Source organism: Heliangelus exortis, chromosome 2 (genome assembly GCF_036169615.1).
Source record: "Heliangelus exortis chromosome 2, bHelExo1.hap1, whole genome shotgun sequence".
Lineage (NCBI taxonomy): Eukaryota > Metazoa > Chordata > Aves > Apodiformes > Trochilidae > Heliangelus > Heliangelus exortis.
The window spans coordinates 10,468,235-10,492,097 of NC_092423.1; the positions used below are offsets into that span (position 1 = coordinate 10,468,235).

A 23,863-nucleotide genomic window follows, 5' to 3' on the forward strand; every position below is an offset into this window, starting at 1 on the left:
CATATTCTTGAATGTGGACACTGCATACCCCTGGACTGTCTGTAAATGGGACTCTCCCTATTTCTGCATCTTTGATTATTACAGCAAAATAAACCCACATGTGTATCAGAGAAAGGAATTAAGGAACAAAACTGGCCAAAAGGTACAACAGAATGATTGACTGGTCCAAATAATGCTCCCACAGCACATTCAGCAGAAGTCTTTTTTGGGGGTTTTCAGTTCAGGATTGTCAAAAAAAACAAACCAAACCAAACCAAAACCAAACAAACAAAAAGACCCAAACAAACAACTCTGTTCTTAACTGAAAGGGCCTAGAGAAATATCTAGCCAACATTTACATGCCTCTGGCCAAACAGAAGACACAGTCCAATTTAATAATCCATCTTATTCCACCTTCTCTTCATGCAAATCAAAGGCTGAAAGCTCTTACTCCCTCCTGCCCCCTGTTTAGAGCAGCAGAGGGGACACTGTTTCTGGCACACACCCAAACCTTCCTAAATGCCCCAAGAAGATTACTTCAGCTGAACTCAGGGTATTCCTGGGACTGGGATGAAAGCAAGAGGTGCCAAGAGCAAGACAGGTTTTCATAAGGTGTTTCTAATCCAACTCCAGCCCAATATGCAACACTTTCCACCCTAATGCCCACTGGGCTACACAGCCCATGACCCTCATCAAGAAAGACAAACCCACATCATACTTGAAGCATCAGCCACAGACAACCTGAGACAGATGATCCAGCCACAACTATCAGGGAACAGAAAAGAGCAAGTGTTTGGGTTTTTTTTGTTTGTTTTTGTTTTTTTTTTTTTGCATTAGTAGTATTTCTGACCAAAGAAGGGAAAGGAGAAGGTAGAGTGTCTCTTGAGAACATTCAGGCTGCCCATACTTCTGCTCATGAAGATGCCAGGGAAGATGAGGGACACATGTCTGGAAGATGGAGGGAGCAGTCAAGAGTCTCAAATAAGGCTTGGGAAGGAAAATGCATCCTGGCCACAACAGCACAAGCAAGGTGGACTTGAGAGCTGTATCTGTTAGGCCCATGCTCAAGGCCATAATATCCTACTATTTTTTGAGTAACTGCTTATTTTAACCATGAGAGTTTTCAAAACCAATAGAGACTATATCACAGGTATGGATAATCCAAATATAGTTTTAACATTTCTTTCACACAGTGGAACACCTCAATACCAATTTTCTTCAAGGCTCTCTGCAGATTATATTTGACCATGCCTATGTTGCTCAAAGGTACACAAACACTATCGTAAGCCAGGTGGCATGCCACAAGCAAAAAATAATTTCAATAGGTTACTTCTGAGACATAAGAACACTTAAAAGGTTTTTCCTGACAAAATAGCAGCCTTAGTGAAACCAAATACTTTTAAACAAACAGTAAAGTATCAGAGATTGATGCCACCTGCAACTGATGCTGAATCATTCTAAACAGCAAAGATTTGCAAAGTTGCAAGTGTCACACAAAATACTGCAAAACCTTGCCATCTTTAATTACTTCAAGTCTTATGAAATCCTTTACTACCTCTATTGCCAATTACTTAAAACAGTCCTGAATCCATCAGCTTTCCACACCCTATTACATTATTACACCTATTACTGCACACCAATTTCACTGATGCTCTTCCATTCTCTGACAAGTAATTTTAACAGGAAAAGGTACATGGCTGGACATACAGCAAATTAACTAGCTCTCCCAGATTAATCTCAGGCATTTCCTTTCCATCTTATATACATAGTATCTTACTGTATCTAATTCTCAGTCATCTCAGGGGAACAAAAAGAGAACATATAACATGTATTTTAAATCCAGTACTAACAGGTACTTTCTGAACAATGTTAGTGTTACTCAAGCTCACCTCAGAGTAAGAAACTATTTTTAAGAGGCTAAAACTTGTCAGAGGAGTGACTTCACCTCTGTAATGTTCTTGCTTACTGGTTTCATGTTGTCTTCCACTGAAATGAAGAAGACTGATACATAAAAAAGACTATTAGGTTATTATAGAGTAGAACTTGGCATCAGCTTTTATCCATTCATTCAGAATTTCCTGTAATATTGATGGAACTACCATTACAGCACCCACCCACCCACCCACACCTTCACATACCACAGTGGCACCAACACCTGACACATCATGTTATTACTTAAATAATGGCTTTTTTTTCATATTTACAGATTAGGTTGCTTTAGTCATGACCCTGCCACTGTGGGCCTTTCAATCAGGCCTGTCCATCTTCTACCTCTAGACTGTTAGTACCTTTCACCCTGCCCTGGAAAAACCTGGCAAATGCAACAGGCAAAACAAATAGTAATAGGATTAAGAGATTAGCTAATTTATCCAGCTACTGTTGAACCTCTGCTGGGTAGGGCAAGATGATAATAAACTAAACTTGTTAACACAGCTATGGTGATTAATAGAGATAGCCAGACATCTTAACCCACTATGCCTGCCTACCAGCTTTAATCAGTACTGTTGACAAAAAAAGTCTCAACTGCTCAGAAATATGTTATAAAAATACAAACAAGCAGATGTTTGTATGACAATTTTTGCTTTTTTTGGCAGTCAAAATAATTTCTCACAATACCTGCAGAACAAAGAAGATGCCCAAGCAAATACTGTGTGGCCATTTCTGATGCATTCTTCCATAACCTCTCACTTTATCTAAAGAGCATTTAATCTGCTAATTATTTCATAATTCATATTCTCTGAGAATAAGATCAGCAAGTCTCAAAGGATATGGAAGATTCAGTAGAGGAAACTTTCTTCTCCTTCTTGAATATGATCTTCCAGACCTCTGGCACTGAAGCCAGCTCACTCCTCCAGTAAACCAAGACTTCTGGCCCTATTCTCACACAAGTTATTCAATATGCAGATAAGTAGTGACTCATGAAATAACAATTTTTCCCAAAAGCATTATACTTTTCCCCCACTAAAAAGGCAAGTTTCCTGTTTCCAAAATTAACTATTCTTTTCTAAAGATAAAAATAATATGTCCTATATTCTAAAACTAAACTAAAGTATGGATTAAAATATAAAATAAGTCTAAACACACCACCAACAAGAAGTATTCACATTCTAATTCTGAACAAATACAATGACTATAATGAATTACTATCTTTTTACTGTTTTCTCTTCAAAATTGCTGGTGACATGTAGTTTTACCAAAACATTACCTATCTTTTTCACATAAGCTTTTAGAAACCCTCCCTGATGCTTGACTCAGAAGTCAAAAAACAGCACTTTAAGATGCATGAATGTCTCCTATGAATATAAAGAACAAATATTTGAAGTTAGCATTAATTTGGATTAGTAATAGATTTGGGAATGCACATGGAGGTATCAGGAAGTGTCAACAGAAACAGAAGGAACACAAAGTTTCTCCATGGGACGCAGCTCACTACTGCTGCAGGTCACATGCAAGTTAATGCAAGAGCCTTGCTCAACAGAAAAAGCTTCTTTATCCCCATCTTGATGAAGCAAACCCAAAAGCTATTTGCACTGGCTTTGCACCTCTCCACCATCACACTTTCTCCATAGGTGTTCTTTTCAGAAGTGGCCCCAGAATCGTGTCTTCTCACCCAATTCTGAGGCTCCTTTCATTGCCTAGAAGATCCCTCAGCTGTGAAGGCAAAACCAAATTTCAGTTTTGGGGACAGCCTGGGAAAGTGGAATGCCAAAGTGTCCTTAGCCTTTTACCACCTTTGGGCATCCCTCACTTCCTCCCACTCTTCCATGCCTTCCAAGCTCCCTCTGTAGTCCTGAAGCACCTCTCTCCCCCCATGCAGCATCCTTTCAGTATCCTCACACTTGACCTGGAGTATCACCTTCCCCTCCCTAACACAGAAAATGCTGCTCACAAAAGGCATCCCAGGGTACAGCAGCAAGGAGAAAACGTGTCAGGTCACAGTTGGAGAGGGACAGTGTGGTCAGACATGGTACAAAAACACCTGAGCTGGGGAGCTCCAGAGGTCAGAGCTTACCATGGACCAGCTGAAAGAATGGGAAGCCACCACTTTTTCCAACCCTATCCCCAACACTGAAGCTGCTGCAAGGAGGAGTTCAAGCCAGAATGTCTCATCATGGTCTCAGCCTTGCCAGAAAGATCTTCATTCTTCAGTTGCATCTAACATTAATTCAGGTATTCTTAATAGCAAAAGAAAAAATTCTGACTTAAAAAGCCCCACTCAGATTGTCTTCCACCATCCACAATAACAGCCACTAATCAATACTATTCACAGTGTCTTCATGTGCAACCTGCAAGATTTTTCCAAGCTGCCGCTCATAGGGGGAGACAGCCACTCAGCACACAACACTGAGACCTCTGCTGAGCACAGCTCCAGCCTTGCAGCCAGCACAGCTCGCAGGCACAGACAGTAAACAAGGAGAAATAAATCAATCTGCTCCCCCATAAAATTGTTGCCACTTGAACTGCAGTATCTTCCACACTGATATTGTAGATAATCCTGTTTCATCTTGATTACAGCCAGCATTAACACCCAAAGCAATAAAATCTTTCACATTCTCATTTTATTCTAGCCAAAGGACAAACCTGCTGCAATGACATATGGCTCTGCTCCTCTGCAAGTATGTTAAACTGCTACAAAATCTCCTTCTCTAGCAAACGAGAATGCTTTTTAAAATCAATGACCTGTATTAATTTGTATTGTGCACAAAACCAAAATTTGCATATAATTACAATCATCTTTCTTTACAGCAGATAGATAAATTTTCTCACATTGTTTGCATTTTTCCTCTTATTATGGAATGGTTTTAGACTATGTCACTGACTATATAGCCATTACATGCAATTTTTTTTCCAGCCAAAAAAGTCAGGTTGAGGTTGACAGACTGCAGAGCAATTCCTGCACAGTTGAAAGAACAAAAAGAACAGTCTAGTGGATATGAACTGGGAATGAGACTATGTTTTGCACCACTTTAAAAACAAGAAGCAATTTGTAGCCATTTACTTAGGTGTGATTTTTCAACCTGAATGTATTTGGTAAGTGTCTGGATTATTTTTTTTTTCAATCCAAAATCTTTCTCTGCATGTGTTGACATCCAGGTGAGCATCCCAAATGACATGCAACAGGATTAAACTCCCCCCTGCTTTTCTCCTGGATAGAGGATTCCTCCAGCAAGATGAGCAGCTGCCATGGGGAGAGCAGAGATTCTCGCTCTTCTGTGAGCAAGAACCAACATTTCCCCCTCCATAAGGCAGACAGGGGCCCAAAACCAAGGAAACCTTCACCTCCATAAAATCAGAACAGCTGATATACAAGCACTGGCCCATAAAAAAACATGCCTAAGCAGGTAGGGAAAACAAAACAAAAAAATATCTACTTACGCCTCCTCTTTTTTTTCCATCTAAACCTATACTTCTGAAAAAAAAACTGATTTCGGACCAAGAAAATGTTGTTTATTTATTGTTTTGAACAAAATGTCTTCTGCCTGTGCCAACTACTTCTTAATAGTAAACAGGATGCAAACTGCATGACATACAGGAGCAGATTTTGTTTAGCAAATGCTTAATGTCATTGTCATGGTTTCTAAAAAGGCAGCTTGTAATGGCACTGAAATTTGCACTTGCTGCAGCTTAATTAGCAAATGGCCATTTCCCATTTATGTCTCATGCAGAGACTTTCAGATTAATAAAGGGAAATATTTACCCCTGTACTACTGTATGCAAATGTAAGGTATGATGAAAAAACTTCAGCCCTAGAATTCTGAACAATTATTTCCCTTGGTCAGTAAAAACCACTGTCAGTAAAAACAGTTTGTTTCATTAAATTACCTGGCATAAGCAAAATTCCATTAAAATTAAGGCAGGCTGTCAGTAGAGAAGAACTTTAAGTTAATTTATAAGTCTAGTATATGTCAAACATCTTTATATGTCAAACTTGGAAGTTAACATTAAAGGGAAATGAAACAACATCCTATAAAGAAATATGAAATCAGATTTCCACAATCCATTTAAACTGTTTTCACTGTCATTGGTATTGCAGTTGGCCTTCTATAAGTGGCCATTAGACCTTGAAACTATTGGCAATCATAACAACCAAATGCCCAACTATTTAGCTGTCAATCCACTGCAATACTCGTTTTATCTGTATTTCACAGGACCAGAGATACAGCAGCATGATACAGAATTGAGAGAACTACAGACACAAAAAAAGATATGAAGGAGGTGCCTCAATTTTTCAGCTCTACCCTCAATTTTGGGTTTTTTCCTCCACCTGTACATCATATATGTTCTGGTTTGATAGTACACCACTTTCTTATCTATTATGGAGTTCACCATGGAGAAAGGATCAATTACAGTTCAGTAACAGATAAAGGTAATAACAGACATTATTGCCATTGAAAAACTGGATAGTGTGCAACCTTCACAATCACACCTGTCTGTTACTTCCAGAAAACCATTACGGGGTATAGTCTAATCTCAGAAAGACTTGGCAAGACAGCACATTTGAAAAAATAAGTACAATCTTAAAGGGGCCAAGATTAATTTAGGTACATATTTTCAGCCTTATCATAATATTGGAAATTCAATATTAATTCCAATGTTGTTGCATTGCATTAAAATCCAACACATATTCCTTTTGACCGACATCTTCCCCTGAAGAGACTCCTGACATTAAATGTTATAATCCCTTACTCTCCTTTAACACCAGCAGCTGTAACCAACCTTCTTAAATCATGCTGATCTTACCCAGTCAACAGAGGAACATGCTGACACAGCAGCAAAAACAACTAAATATTTCAACTCACACAGAGAAGCAGCCAAAGTTATTTAAGCACTAAATTACAATAAATAGTTTGAGACCATAAAATATATTTATTGTTCTGTCTACCTCTAGAGCAACTTTTGTTGCTGTTGCTATGGAGGTTGTAGGGTATGAAAGAAAACTCAGTTTAAATTAAAGGCTTTGAAAAGCTTATAATGGAGAATGACTTTTCATTAGCAGGTCTTTACCTGTTAATCAGCAGTACTATGAATAGTTCACTTTCAGATTGTTCTTATTTATTAAATGAGGACAAACAAAAAAAAGCCAGCCACCATTCTTTATTACAGAGCATTTATTCTAAGCATTAGAGAGGAGGTATATATTTTCTAGCTTTTTCTGGATAAATGTCCTTTGGACCAAAGTAAGGACTTTCAGTAATAGGTACACAACTTGAGATAACACTTCTACATTCTTTATTTAAAAATAAAGTAACAAATCTGTCTGTTTAGTACATCTGTTCAGAACAATCACAGTCATTATTTTCATATATATCATATACTTGTTTTTTGTGTGCATATTAATTTGCATTTCAGAGTTAGAATAGAGATTGAAGTACTTCCCTTCTTCTTAGATTCTGACATATCATGTATATTTTTATAGCTTGTATATGGAAAGATACTCAGTTATCTGCAAAAAAAGTCACTATATCTTAGAGAAACTGTAATCAGTTTTGCTCTATATGCTCAGATATGCTTTCAGGTGATCCAAGCCATAAGATTTTGTTACTTAGCTCTCCAATATTCTTTAAGACATAACTTAGCCAGGACCACACCATTTTCCCTGCAAACAATAGATAGTTTTTTCCCTATTATGTTTATTATCTAAAGGCAGATTGAAAGTCAAACACTCATTAGTGATTGTTAAATGCTTTGAAGTTAGCAACAAAAAGGGGGTAGAAAAGCAATTTAAGCACAGAAAAAACTTGTAGCTGTAAAAAACATCCAAAAGGATCTTATTCAAGGAGACATTTAAATATTCTGTAGTTTTGCCTCACATGCATACAAGAAAATGCAGAATCCATGGTCAGAGAAATTCATTAATAGCCCTGCAAAAGTGGGACATTTTAGTAGTTTTCAAGAAAAAAGGTACAAGCAGCATGGTTATTGAAAAAAGCAAACAAGTTTCTCAGGCTGGAAATGTGTTCAAAGTTTTCTAGTCTGTCCTCTTTAAGATACTCCCAATGACTTTTAATCACTAAAGTACCTTAATAATTAATTAATTTGATTGAACTATCTGACCACTTGATGTACTGATACAGTATTTACTTACAAAGTTTTACACTTAGCAGAAATTAGGTGAAGTCCAAAAATAGGCAAGTAGATTGAAAGGTAGGCACCTCCCTTTTGAAATTACATATTTTCTAAGTAATCAATATGTTAAGTAGAAGTATCCTTTTAACACCAGAAAAAGCCTCATATCTCCTTCAAATCTGGAGTCATCCAGCAACCGCAAAACAGCTGCGTGGCTGTCGCTGCCAACTCACCAATTCACAAGTCCTTTGTTTTCACAATTTTTATTACTATTTTGTTCATAAATATGTTTATGCAGCTTATTTTCTGTCTGCTTTTCACTAAAGGTGGACAATTAAAAGGAAAAAAAAAACAGCCTATTACTCTATTTTTTTTCAAAAGTCACAACTCAAACATCTCAACCACAAAGTAAACCGTAACAATTCCAAATGCCCCTCAGCACAAGAAAGGGAGAAAGTGTGATGGATTTTCTGCAGAGCCAAAGTGCTGCAGTGTCACACCAAAGCAGGATTCATAAACTTTCCACCTCATTGCCAGAACATTATCCCTTGCTGTCCTTCCCAGGCTCTTGTGTTTAACCATTCGGACACAAATTTTACTGAGACTCCCTACTGACTTTTTTTCAAGCAGGCTGCACTTTTCTATGGTCTCCCAAACACTAACAATTACTTTTCTGTGCGTAACAAAATAAAGAAGTAGGGAACCTCTCTGAACACATCCAAGAAGTGTGCCAACTGCTGCTACATAACTTAAAAATAGTTAATGAAGGGATCCACCACACACTAGTAACAGACATGATATAGACAATATCTCAAATACCAAAGTATACTTATATTAAAATTCTAATATGCTACTGTAACATACACTTTAAGTTACCCTAAATTGTATGTATCCTAGTTTAGCTTCCAAAAAGCAGCAAACGGGATTTTCCTATGTTTTATAACGCAACCAGGTATTTTCAAGAGTAAATATTTCACATCAACTCAAATATTCAAAAAATAACAAGTCTAGAAATCCTAGAACTTCAATCCATCTTAAAAACTAATTATATTTTGTACATTCATCCACATTATTATTGAAAAGATCTAATTTGGGTAATGGAGAAGGAGATACTAGATAAAAGTTTATTCCTCAATAATCTAGATGTTGTGCCCCCTCCCCAGCCTACAGGTAGAGAAGTGGAGTCTTTTAACCAAATGTCTTGAATCAAATACCAAAATCCCTTGAAAAATCACTCAGATACACATGGATTAACTAATTTCACCTTCAACACTTGCCCTGGTTCTGTGAAACCTGATGCTGGTATCTGGAGCAAGAAATCACCCTACCATAAATCACAACACAAAGATAGAAATTCAAGTTTCCATTTGACAGCACGGGACCATTCTTGCCTGAGCTGGAAAAAAAAGAAGGTCTGTCCACATAATATACAACTGTGCAACATTCAGCAGCTCCAAAGCTTATTTACAAGTGGAGGACACAGGAATGTGAAGGATTACCTATGGCTGCTGGTAGATTTATGGTTGAACAGACTCACCTCTCACTTGGTGGAGGACAGCAAGCTGTCAGTGCAGTCTGAGTGATGGCTTTGTGCTCTGCAGGAGCTACAACTTGAGATTCTCCACACACAAAAAGCAGCACAATAACACTTTCTGTGACAGCTAGGATGGTGGATGACCATAGCTGTGTTATCACACTAAGTGATTTTTTTCTAAAGACAAGATTCTGTCTTCACCTTTGATCATTGCTCCAGTTTTAATGCCAGTTGTGCTAGACATTTCTACCTCACTATCACACAGGCAGCTATTTTAACACCACACAGAGACAAAATCAAGTCACAAATAGACAGTTTGGAAGATAAAGGGACCTCTTCTTCAAAGAGAAAAAAAGCACCACACTACTGTAAGGTAAAGCAGATGAAGTCATCACTATCCTGGCATTTTTAACCTCATGGTAAAACTTAAATCTTATTTTTTCACAGTGCTTCTACCTCAACTAGCTCAGAGCCATTCAGCATCGATGTTGAAAAGGCTCCTGTCAGTAAAGACTTGGCTGTGTATACTCAGCAGCGTATCAGACCTCCCATGTTTAGAAACTGAGACAATACAATTCATTTGCAGACCAGCAGGACAGTTGGGTGGAGTAGAACTGAGGAAACCTGAAATTTCTAAAGTCACCATCTCCTACTCCCACTCAGTCTTCTCACTGTTCATACTCCTAGTGATTTATAGCAACTTCTTTTCCTTTCATTAATCCTTAGAAGGTCTGAGACCACCTATTATGCAGGTGTTATTAGAGCTTCATAAAAGGGGAAGCAAGAGCTAATGTTAGAGGAAAGGGAGTACATGGGGTACTCCCTCCCAAAAAACTCTGCATCATTCATTTGCTCCTATTACACGACTGTCACATTGCCTAATATAGAACAAGGGCAGGGGGAAAAGTGAGCAAATTTCAGTCTTGGTATTTTATTTCCATATATGAAAACACAGACTCATTTCCAAACATGTATGTGAAGTCACAAGCACAGACTCCAAATAATATTAAGGTGATAACTCACTCTTGATTCCAGTTAAACAAACTGTCTAAATACTTTTGATGATGTGTGCTTACAGAATACCATGCAACAATGGTAGATTTTTTTTAAAATTGAAATTTTAAAATATTGTCTTCAGTGTCATACCAGCTTATGACTATTTATTCAAAATATACCTTTTAAAAATTATGTCTAAGAAAAAAATATCTCCTTGAACTGTATGGAATAAGAACCAAAAGTAAATCCTCATATTTAAATAATTAGTTCTTAGGAAAAACATGTATGTAATCTCATTAACCTCAGAATTCAGGTTAGAAACATCATTACAACAGGTTTGCCTCATAGGGTGTTATTAGGACTTAATTTACCTGTGAAGAATACCCACATCCTTGGAAAGCACAGAAAATTTCTGTTCATACAGTAAAGGTATCTATAAGATTCCAGTTGGCATTACTCCTCAGAAGTATGACTTTAGCTATAACAAGCTCTGATTCTTCCTGAAAAGCTTTGAAAATCTCAGGCACAGATTTATAGTGTCATTTGACAAAATTTTGATAGCTTTTCTAAGAGCAGTGCCTTGCAAATGCAGACATCTGTTAGCTAAACAATGCTGAGGTGCATTTCCTTATGTAATTCCATCCTAGTGGGCAATGATCTGGAAAATCTAAAAGCGTAACACATTAAGTTCAAGGAACCATTTCAGGGATCCTGATTCTTCTCCCTTATCATCTGTAGCACGTTTACCATTTATGGCTCATCACCAGCACATGCAATCACTTATATTCCAAACATTCAAGAAACTCTATAGCTGAGGAAGAAAGTGCATTAATATTCTGAGTTATCAGGAGACATCCAAATTGGATAGGCTCCTGGCTTTGTACTGCAATGCTTGGACACCTTTGACACACCATGCTAACCTAAGTCCCTCCTAACAAGTGCAGTTTGCATACATAAAGCAGTATTGATTCAGCTGTGCAGAGCTGCTTCTGCAGCCTTTCAGAAGAACAGCAGCTTCAAACACTGCTGCAGACATCAGCCCATGTCTTCCTGAGAGGGTTTTAGAGGCTGTCAGCGAGGCTTGACTTAATGATGCACACTGTGCCAATGACTGTATTTAATTAACTTTTTTGGTTGGCCTCACAGAGCTGTTTTCTACATTCTGATCTTGTCTGCATGAACATTGTTATGATTTCATGCAGGAAGGAGGCTTGCAGCCACAACATCTTTCATAAATAAAACCGCCCTGATTTATAAAGGCTCTGTTGATAAGGAGCAAAGATACCATGGTATCCACGCAAGGATAAAGCATTGCATAAAGCTGCTTTCTGAAGCAAACTATCTAGAGATTAAACCTAAAGGAAAAAATGTCATCCTTCTAAATGAGCAGTTCAAACAGTTTAATAAAGGGAGGAACGAGGGCAATAGGGGATGGTTATTTTGAAATGAATGCTTTTATCTATACCACATGGTGCCTTTCCCAGTGGCACTACCAGAAATCAATAGCATGGTTTCACAAAAAAAGGATAAGAGGCAGTCTTTACTTTGCTGCTTTCAGGAGCCAGATCATTTAAACCTCCTAACAAGGAAGCTATGTGAGCCGATGTGTTACACAAACTGCTTTACTTACCACTTAAAACACAAAACAGAGCTTGACATAGTCCCACTCATCCAACAGTATTGGACACAATGTATAAATACAAGGAGCGTTCAAGGATAAGTGAAGGATCCCTGCCTCAGTGATCATCTAAAATTTTTTTCTTGATTGTTTTTCCTTTTCATACAAATACATTCTAGGCATAACAGCCAAGAAAATGAAAATACATGCACCTGGGGCAAACTCATTTGCTTAACTTTTGACCCAGACAGCAAAACTTATGGGAACACTTGAATGCCATTTCTTTCTCTACCTACAACTGTGCCACTGCAAATACCCCCATTTCAAATCCTCTTCCTTAGATTATTCTTGTCTCTTCTATATATCTAAATTAAGACATTTTTATTTGCTTCCTTTGGCATCTGGAGAAGCTAATATGCACTTACTGGAAAGTAAGCATTTCCAAGCTTATGGAATGCCCAGTTGTTTTCTATTAGGGTCTGAAGCTCATAAGCATATCTACCTTCCATATCAAGTTTAATAACTGCAAGCTTTCAAGCTTCAAGCGTTCTCATGGGTGAAAATATCAGTTCCTCTAGCTGTAAAATAGAGGCAATGATGTACCAGAAGTGAAATGACACCTAAGTCACTTTACCCTGCAAAGTTTTAGTCCCGGTAAAACTGCCTTTTTGACTGGTTTATGCCATTAAAATAAACATGAAACAATACGTTACATTTTAACTACCTGATGAGTCAGTGCAGCTCAGAAAACTGATAAAGGTTTATGGAAAAAAATTAATATTGCATGAATGCTGCTGGAGCTGTTAAACAAACATAAGTAAACCCATCAGTGAAGCTGAGAGAGACCTTTATATGATGAGGAAAAGCATCAGAAAAGTCAACAATCATTATTACAGCAGATTCTTTGCCCTGTCATAATGGCTTATGACCTAAACAGATTTAAGTTATGCAACTGATGCAGTTGTGCTGTTTGTATAAAATTTTACAACTGTATTACATTGCTTTTAACATCCCTTTTTTATTCCTATATGTGAAAGTTCCTCAAATCTTTCAGGCTCTTAATCTCTTTTGCAAAAGAAATGAGAAGGAAGGAATACTATCTTTTTTCTAAAAAGTTACGAAATAATTGTTATTCTTTTACAAGTCAGATGCATGACAAGGCCTTCAAGTCTCCAGCTGATGACATGAGATAGCAAAGATGTCAATAGGCAAATCCAGTTTAATTTTTGAAAACTCAGTCAGTTCAGTTGCCTTTGTGGCCAAGAGAAAGATCACCAGCCCCTGCAGGACTCAGATGCAGATCTCTAAGTCTCAGATACTACCCAGAAGTAGCTGCTGTTTCTTACCCACATTCACGCTGTGCTTCAGGAATATTCACACGTGTACAACACATACAAACCTTTCTATGACCTTGCAGCCCACAAAGTAAGCTCTGTTCCTGAGCATAGTGACCTGCACAAACTTAAACTCCTGAGCTTTCATTCCAGAAAAGCATTTTAACATATCAGAATTTGTGAAAAACTTCAGAAAAACAGTTGAACAGAAGCAGTTTGGACAGGAAAAATGGGAAGGTCTGCTCAAAAGCCAAGGGCCCTCTTCTTTTTTAAACCAAATAAAAGGTGAATTCTGATAGTATTTCAGTAATTCAAAGTATAATCTTAAAAAAGAACCCTGTTAATTGTCTCAGGACTGGTGAATTTTACTAGCACCAAGGAAAACACTGAAAATCCACTCAAGCCAACAATTGCCCAGTTGGGGGGAAAAAAAATTACTTCACAGTGACCTTAAACACTGTGACAGAATCCCTGCATGTACTTTTCCTAATTAAGATCAGACATTAGAAAATATCATTGATCAACTGGCTTATTCATTACTGACCTTTCTTTAAGCTGCAGTTATGCCAAAATAATTGTAAATCTACAGAAGAGGTCCTTTCTGAATCCAGATACAAATTCCATAGTTTTGCACTCTAATGAAGGTTGTGTTGAGTTTTTAAAAACTGCAACTTCAGTTAAAGAAAATAGCTAGAGCAAGAAGGTAGTAAGGAACCTTTGGTAGGAACAACTTTATTGAAGAATTTTGCTGCCCATTATGAGTATGTACATATTTTTATCACCAACTGTTGCATAAGCTCTCAGCTTATGCACTGGTACATGGGGACCTACCATAAAACCCAAATAAAAATACTTGCTTTGGGGAAGATGTACAGCTAAGCACTGGAGATCACTGATAGTCAACAAGATGAACCACTGCAGAGAAGTGCCACTGCCACCAGCACCCTTGCTGATGTCAATCATAAGAAGTGCCAATGCAGAGTGCCAGCAAATTATTGGAACAACTTCAAATGGCACTTTTACATAAGACTGTTACTTTTTCTAATTTTCTACCTATTTAATTCTCCCCAGCTCCTCAACCATATTTGTCTTTTTTTCTCTCCTGCCTGCATTTGTCTGACATTCAGCGATACTGGAAACTAAATCTCATTTCATCTTAAATGTTAAATGTTTGTTAAAGTAGGATATTAATAGAGTTTATCTGCTAAAGACCCATATTTTTGGTTCCTGTGTTTGATGGGAAACAAAACTGCTTCTTTATGCCATACATTTAAAGAGAAATTTCATATGTAGAACTAAAAAAAAACAAAAACAAAACTACACCAAAACATAATTACTGATGTACATATTTCATACCATCATTCTTTCAAAAGATCTCTCTCTAAACATCATCTATCATCAGGACTTAAATGATTACATATAGCACATTAACTGTCTTTGACTATTGTTAGAAAAAGTCTTTCCTACTATTCCATTAGTTTCTTTCATACATTTGTATTGTCTTTTTTTGACTTATTGAAAAGAAATTCTGAAGGAGAGTAGGAGAAAGCTGCTTCTGCACTAGTTCAAGTCACAGAAACAGGAAGCAGCATAATCAAGTACAATGGTAGTCCTACTTCCAAATAATAACCTTTTAAAGAAAGGGAGACATAATTACTCAACATCATCCTATAAAAAGAACAACCTAAAGGTAAAAAACCAGTTATTTTTAGCAGATATCAGTGTGTTTCATAACAATACATTCCTTATAAAAGGAGATGATGTTTTCAAAGGTTGAGAGAATATTTATATATTTCTAATTTATTTATTAATTTTCCTCTAACTGTAGACCAGAACGACCATGCCTGGTACTTCTTTTTTTTTCCCTTTCCTCTCCGTCTCATTCATAAATAAATTTGGCATATTGAATCGACCACATCACTATTACACAGCAGAGGACAAAGCAGTCAGCACACAAAATATTGAAGACTTACCATTTACACAGATTTCAAAAGATTTGCAAAGGTCATCCTCAAACAGGCAGCCTAGAAACACAAAAGAAAAGTAAAAATTAATACAGGTTTCAAACTGTGGATAATTAGAGCAGACTGAAGACCTCTCAGGCTATTAAATGCTCCATGAAAGTCAGACATTTGGTTGGCCTTAGGAGTTTAAATTGGGCAGTACAGAAAGTCAAGACCACAGAAAGAGCTCTGGTTAGACAGCACATCTTACTAGCTGCTAATGTCCAGAATAACCTTTCATGTTTTTCATCCTCCTCATTCTTCTGCTGAGGGTTCACTCTTCACCATGCATGCATCATTTGGTGATTTGAAAAGCTCTCTGATGAGTTAATTTTTAATATGTTATTATACCACAGCACAGTAATGCAGTAATTCCCTACAAAAATATACACCAAGAAATAAGAAGTTCCCCCAAGATATTTCTATTGTGTTGAGACAAGTAATCAGGTATATATTGCTCAAATTAGCCTTGAATTTAGTAACTTCAACCATAGATCATGCCTAAATCCTCAGAAGCACCAACTCTTTGGAGAAAGGATTAAAAAGTAGTACAGCTGTGTGAAAAATATCCTAGGGGGGTTTCCATCTAAAACCAGAAAATTTGTTCCAAAGCATGTTTTTTCATGGCCCTCTGCTGTGCCAGCCCCACACGTCACCCTAGAAACTATCCAGGTTGGCCATCCCAGATCATCCACTTGTATACATATTCACAGCTTAGGTATTCTGTTCTCCTGTATTGCCTGACCAGGTAATGAGACACAACTTAGTATCCCCTTTATCTTTGAATAAAATGAACTCTTGCTGATATTCATGATGGCAGCTGCAGAGACCTCTGCTCCAGTCATTCCACACTGGAGGATGGGTTCAATGACCAAGTAGAGAAGCATCATGAAATACCATGAGATTGTTAAGGGCATGCACTCATGGTAACCCAACAACTAGTTTCTTTACTTTCTTTTTGAAAAAGAGCTAGAACTGAATAAATTCCAAGAAATGAGGCTGTATTTGAATACAGAAACTGCTATAATGTCACAATAATTCCCACAGAGGCTTAATTGTAACCTCATAAATGGATACAGGGAGTTATAGAAATTAAGTGGTCTTGAGCACTTTCACACTATGTAGCAAAAAGCAGTCAGGAACTTCACTACATTTAAACACAGGAGCAAATTCTCTCTCCTCATGCCTATGTCCTCAGAAGCACAGAGCACATGCACTTCTATTCACCAGTCAAATGGATTAAGTAACCTATTCTTTCATATATATATATAACCATATTTATACATATATATTAAAAAAGAAACCAACCACCAAACACAGAACTGAAAAGCTCAAGAGTCTCTGCCTGTGAATTACCCAAATCCCAAGCCTGCTAAAAGAAAAGCTCAGAGGAAAAATGTGATTTACGTATGCCTGCATAGCTTTTCAGCAGGTAACTGTATTAGCACATCATTAAGCCTGAATTAATATACCATGTCTCTCAGCAGGAATTATTAGCACAGTGCTAGCTCTGAGCTAGGCAAGCACATCCACATGAATTCAAGTCAGTTGGAGCACCAGCAGAGCCTCTTATCCACCCTACATCTGTGTGTAACAACCACGTACCCTTAACCACGAGCAGATAATGAAAGCCCTCAATATGCACACCAATAAATTCCTTCCCTTATCCTTTTGCCTATGCACCAATGAACTGTGGATATATTTTGGTAGCTTTTGATAGTAACATTTTCAAATCAGGAAAGCCTTCTTCAAGCATAGTATGACAGAACAGCATTCTACACAATCCACAAATCCTGGTTTGGGACATCTTTTTGACATACAGCTGATTTTGCTCCAGACAGATCTACTGTAACAGCCATTTACTAATTTATCTTTTGTGGCTGTTTGTTGTGACATTAAGCAGCATCATATGCCACTTTAAATATCGTATACTTACTAACAGTAATGCTGTGTAGTAACAAATATACTGAAGAGTGAAGTAGCATTGTCTCAAAAAAGCATTTAATTCAATTAACGCCTTTATGGTATAATTACATTTCATTTTCTATCAAACAATCCTCCTACCAGAAATGATCTCCCAAAACATAAACTGTTGATGCAACACCTTCAAACCCCTGAAAAAACCCTTAACACCCAAAACCCAGACCCCAAATCTTACCTCACAGAGCAGCCCTGAGTCTAAAACTGAGCAGCTACATATATATTGCTTTGCTTAATCTAGAATTTAAACACAGGTTTCTTACACAACTTGCATTACAGATTTCTTTCTTCACCACTACTTGTATGGTCCCCAGAGGTAGTGACAAAGAAGGTTGAAGCAATGGCAGAGTTGTGTACAGGTGCAGCAGCACCTGCAAGAAGTTCAGCTAATCATTCCCTCCCCAGGTAACCAAGGCACCCAAGTGTGCATCTTGTAATTTAGGAAGATTACTTCCCTGACACACATTGGAGCTATTTAGAATCCAATTAGTACAGCAGCACAGATTATCCCATATACATGGATAAGTAGGGTTTTTTTTCACCTTCTTCACTGTAAGGTGTTTCAATGGTGTGATATATGTCCACGGCCTTCTACCAACATAAAACGTGTGCTTATAAATTATCTTCTCAATAATTTACCACAGTGTATCCCAGAAGCACTTACATGACTAAAGCTCACTACAGGTCAGAAAAGCCCAGGCTGACTGTGCAACACAGACCAATATAGTGAACTTCTGTTCACAATAGGTAATCAGGTCTCTCAGAAAGAAGAAAAATAAGCAATACATGAAAAACCTAACTTTAATCCTCAAGTCCAACACAGGCTTCAGCAGCTTGAAATTCTTCTGTCAGCTGCAATAACCATTTTTTATTGAACCCACTAACACATAGAAACATTTTCTCCTTTTTTAATTTTATGACTGCTTAAACCAAGGTAGGTATTGATGCTATTTATTACAAAACCTTTAAATGGTGTATTCTTTGTAATCTAGACAGAAGGTACATTACATAGGGCCTTACAAAAATCACCTACCTCCCTTTCCTCTCCCTCTGGCATACATCTCTAGTACTGTTTCTCAGGCAATGAGCACAACATAATCACAAAATACTGTTGCAAGTGAAGGATGTAAAAGTTTAAATCTCTTTACCAAGATGGTTTTCTCATGGGACACTCATAAAACTGTTCCCTTCCTACTTTCATCAGGCATATAGCAGTTCTGCTTTCCTGAAGACAGAATAGGAAAGCTTAAAGCAGTTGGAATATAGTCTGTCTAGATTTATAAAAGGTTCCTCTGTAGGTTAAATCAGGCACCAGCTGCAATCATTTGAATTTTATCTAGAAAAAGCTGAAATAATTCACATATCAAGAAAATAATTTCTGAAAAAACACTAATCAGATAGATTGTGTTATGTTTTTTTCCCTTCTTCCCAACCCTTGATTTTGCATTAAACTTTCATCTAAGAAAGCCCAAAATTTGTAAAAGAAATTCATTAAGATAAACAACAAGCCATATCCCCTCTTCCTCAAAAATTGTTTTATGCCTCTTCCTTTCATACTTTTCCTTCAGTTACCAACACCATAACAACCTCACCTCATCACAAGCTTTTACCCTGTATAAGTTCTTTAACTAATATATATGAATTATTATATAAATCATTACTATTTTTAAGAGTACAAAAACATACCTCACACCACCTTTGTCTGCTTCTTTCAGAGTTTGTTGCTGTCTGGTATGAAAACCTGGAAGAGTAAGTGCTGCTAAATATTGCTATTAAACCATATAGGACACACCTGAGGATGCCAGCACTGGGCATGCCTACTAGGCCTCGTTGGGTCTTTAACACCAGCTGTGCATGATTCCAACTAGAGAGTACATTCATTTTCCTACAATAAAATTTTAAAATATGGTAATAAAGAAATGAAATTTTTAAAAAGGTCAGCTCACACAACTGGTTTAGCCCTAACTGAAAAGAAGTCAATATAGCACATAACAAACAATGATAAAGCTGACTGGTACAGAGTTAAACGTGGGTTTCATGCAGAAAACTGAATGGAGAAGTTACCTTATAGAGGTGTAGTCTGCTTACTAACAAAGGGGAGAGAAATTTTTGCCCAGTCTACTAAAGTTGTGATCTGTTCTATGTATCTTTATCTATCTGCCATACATGTATGCCTAACAAGACTAGAACTACACAAAATTGCAAGTATGGCTGGGAATAAAGTACTTTAAGCTGATCATGGGTTTTAAGCAGAGCTGCTCTCACTTGTATCTGCTTGGTGATTACACAGCTGCTATAGGTTTGCATACACCTGCAATCTATCATTCATTATGCAAAACCTTTCTATTGCATGTGAAAAATCAAATACTGTTTCTTTAGTTTTATTTTGGAGTTCACTTTGATAATAAATTTGCATACTTCCTGGCTGTAGGTAGATTACCTTTATATCATTTATCCTTTGATTTTTTTCCCTGTTCCTCTTTTAGTTAGGTTTCAAACTTCAAACTCCCCCATTCTTTTCCCAAATGTTTTTTTCTAACTCCTACCCATTCCCTTTTGTTGTCCAAAACCCATTGTTCCACCAGTAGAATGCAGATGCCCCTTTCTGCCCCTCCCAAGCATGTGCTCAGGCAGATTTCCTTCACCTGTGCAAGTGAACAGCTTGTCTGTCACCTATTTATCATTACTAATTGCTGGGAATTTCTCGAGTCTTTCCTTCTTCCAGCAGACTCAGCCATTTCTCATGTGCCTCCCCTCTTTTGTGTTAATAGAGAGGTAAAGAGACAGGAGGTAAGAGAGGGGCAGAACCTGTTCAGTTGTGCTCTCTACTTAGGGCTTTCCAGGCACAGAGCAGATTCAGTCCCATTTCCTCTTTCTCCTCATTTCTCAAAACATCCAAAATATTCTTCATTGAAAAAGGCATTTTATAAAGACATCAGAACCTATGGTAGTTTATTGACAACTGCTTGGAATAGTAGCTCAACTATTAGAGAAAAATAACTTTATTTTGTTAAAAATTATATTAAAGGAGCACATAATACTAAAGGAACTCCTTTTACCAGGAGAGAAATTGAGGAAAAATATAGGACAGCATAAGTACTGAGCTTGATCTTCTTTTACTCTACCTCTTATGCTTTTTTAAATGTAATAGGTGCCCATTTTTGTAATACTGTAAATTCGAGAGCAGATTATTTTTATTTTTTTTTAATGTTCTTGGGCAAAGCTTAGTACAATGAAGCACTGATCCCTGGTGAAGAATCCAGGCCTTACTGTAATCCAAATTAACAGTCATTAAGCTGACAGAAGAAATCCCTGCAGTGGCTGACTTGAGGACTGTTCAATCTCTTACATGAAAAGTTTCCAAAGTAAAGCAAGGAAAGATTTCCCAAAAGTTTTACCATATGGTGTTAACACTTCCTCCTCTCAGAATGATTCCTTCCTTCAATCACTTTTCATAAACACTGATTTTGTTTATTGAAATATAGCCCTAGAATAATTCACCATGGAATGGAGTTTTCATTCAAAAAGGGAAAACCCCACTACTAAACTTATAGCCATGATTTGCCCTGAAGCCTCCATGTCAGTACATAGCAGTGCTTCACTTACCTTCTGTACATCACTCACTCTTCAACATATATGGATTGCCACACTAAATAAGCAAAATAGTTAAAAAATGCTGTGATGTATGACACTGTTTCACTATATAAGGGGGTACTTTGTCTTTTATGCATTTAGGTTAAAAAAAAAAAAAAAATCATTTCTTTTGCAAGTAACTACTCTAGAGCCTATCCATCAATAAAAAAGAAATCACATTGTGGTGAAAATAATATTAACTTATCTGATTACTAATGCCATGATTGCAATGATGTAAGGCTTTTCTACTGGGGAGCACTGAGGAAAGGTCATGATAAAGAATAATTGAGGATGTGAGCAGTAATAATAGTTCATGAGGCAGAGACAGGGAAAGGCCATTGCTAGGAAAGCTCCAGAGTAGCATTTGCATTTCCAGGGCTCATAAAGAGCATAGCTGATAAAGGCAACGTGCATTTTTGTCACTTTTTCACAGGAAATATTAAAAGAACTTGCAGTTATTCCACTGAAAAATTTCAGTTTTCTCACTGATACATTTTCCAGCCCTGTTTCTATAGCAGAGACCATCACTAGCTCAGACAATTTCAGCAAACTGAGAGCAGAGATGTGATACTTCTGTCAAATAAGTAGCTCTACTAATACTTACTTTGAACACCAGCACACTCTCCATTTAAATAAAAAAATTGCAGCCAAACCCATTAACAGATAAAAAGAGGAGATATTTTTAAAACTAGCATTAAAATTATAACTTCTGAGGATCCAGACCAAAGTCTTTTACCCACACCAGTCAGCTGTGGCAGGAGGGGTCAATTGTTCTTTTGCTCTAATACTTCAGCCCCAAACAAAATATCTTTGCCATGTCAGTAGCCTATCTTGGGATGAAATTAATATCTCTCAATATAAAATTTACAGTCTATTTTTTTTCAAAATTAGAAAATGTTCACTGAAGTGCTAAAAAGCTGTATGCAAAATTTTATAGATTTTATAGATTTTATAGATTTTATAGATTATAGGTCTGGTCAAAGACCCAGACCGGGCCTTTGACAGCTGCAGTGAGTATCTCCCACGGGTCACCAGTTGCTACAATGAATTTTTTTTACTGGGCTATAAACTGAAATCACTCAACACAAACTGGAACTGTGACCATGACTACGCAAAACTTCTTTTTAGTAGAGAATTTGAGAGCTGAATTTGAGGGCGTTGACTAAATAATGAGTTCTCCTTTGCCTTTTACATACATCAAAAAGCAGCCTGATTCTTTTTCCCTGCTGTTTCCTATAAAATGCCCTTCCCCTACAAAATATGTGGACAGCAAAGTCTTCTAGTATTATTCACAGCCACAAGATACTGAAAAGGTAACACTGAGGCCTACATACAGCAGTGTGATGTTGCCAGCAAAGTCATCCTCAATATTACTGAACATAGGCCAGCAAGGACTGCAGCTCAGTGGCCCCTCATATTTATGCTGTGAAAGAACTGCTGTCATCATTACATCTGTCAACTTCATTTTACTGATCAGTCTATTCCTATATACTTGCATTACAAAATTATAGAATAGAAAAGAATTCTAAGTCCTAATTATAGCATATTTCTAGCTTTCTTCCATAGTCAGGGTTGAAGAAGCAATGAAGAGGAAACAGGAACTGGGTCTGGGGCTTCTGTGCTTCAGAAGATGGTATTTCAGAAGCTTATGTCCCATCATCTGAGGCTGATCAGTCTCCAAAAGCCCTGCTCAGCTGCAGAGTTCTTCTAAAAGAGTTCTTTAATGTTGTGCCTCATGTTTTGGGAAATTCACATTATTCACATAATCAAAGGAAAGGAAAGAAATATGTTTCTCATTCTCCTCTAATTAGCACCAACATTTTGTTTTTAGTATTTTTCAGTGAATCATGATGAGTACTTTGGTATTTAAAAAATATAACCACAATTCACATCAATTCTTATCCAGTTATATTGCCTCTAAAAGTAAGTAATTTCTGAATATTTAGGTATTTGTGCTGTCTTGACCAGACTTCAGAAGCAGAAATACATTTTCAGAGAATATCTCTTTGGACTTATTAGTGTTTTCTGTTTTGTTTCATACGGCATCTTCAAACTGATGGTGTTTGTACAAACAGCTGCACTATGACCAGTTCCTCTCACATATGACCCCTTCTCTTTCCTTTCCTCACTCTTCTTAGAAAATCTCCTTTTTGGTCCATCTCTATTTCACAGTTATTTTGAACTGTGCAAATTATCATGTGGACTTGGCGAAAATGACTTGGGAAGGAAAAAAGAACTATATAACCCTGTAGAGTTTGAAGTGCAATGAGATAGTTCAGAGTCATTTACTGCAGGAAAGCAGGAGAACAGTTCTCATCTAGACAACAGCACACATGGGTTTAGGAGCTGCACTTACCAGATAAGCTCCAAATAGGACAGGACCCAACCAGTACCCTAAATCTGCCTGTTTAGGCCATGTCGAGGCCTTTTGATATTGAAAACACTTTAAATTTAATCCCTATTATTGACATTATCAAGACTGTGTTTGGAAAAACAGCTTTATAAATTAATTGTGCAATTTTAAATCACATTTTAGAGCGCCAAATTAACTAAGTTCATCTCATGAGAGACTAAGTCTATGCACTTGGTAATTTCTTTAATGAAATAGTCTAGAGTAATCATCAATAATTGTTCATGTGTTGGGTAAAAATCATGAAATTCAAGGCAGAAAGTCATAGTCTCTTAAAGTCCTTGAAGGAAAAAGAATAATATAAGGTAA

At 37.2% G+C, this 23,863-nt stretch overlaps 1 protein-coding gene across 1 annotated transcript in view; it reads right to left on the reverse strand.

Moving 5' to 3' along the window:
* PTPRN2 (protein tyrosine phosphatase receptor type N2) overlaps positions 1–23,863 on the reverse strand; it is a 622,824-nt gene that overhangs the window by 544,569 nt on the left and 54,392 nt on the right. The window contains exon 2 of the mRNA XM_071734753.1: positions 15,502–15,552. Coding sequence (XP_071590854.1) covers positions 15,502–15,552 — 51 coding nt within the window. The remainder of the gene's footprint in view (positions 1–15,501; positions 15,553–23,863) is intronic.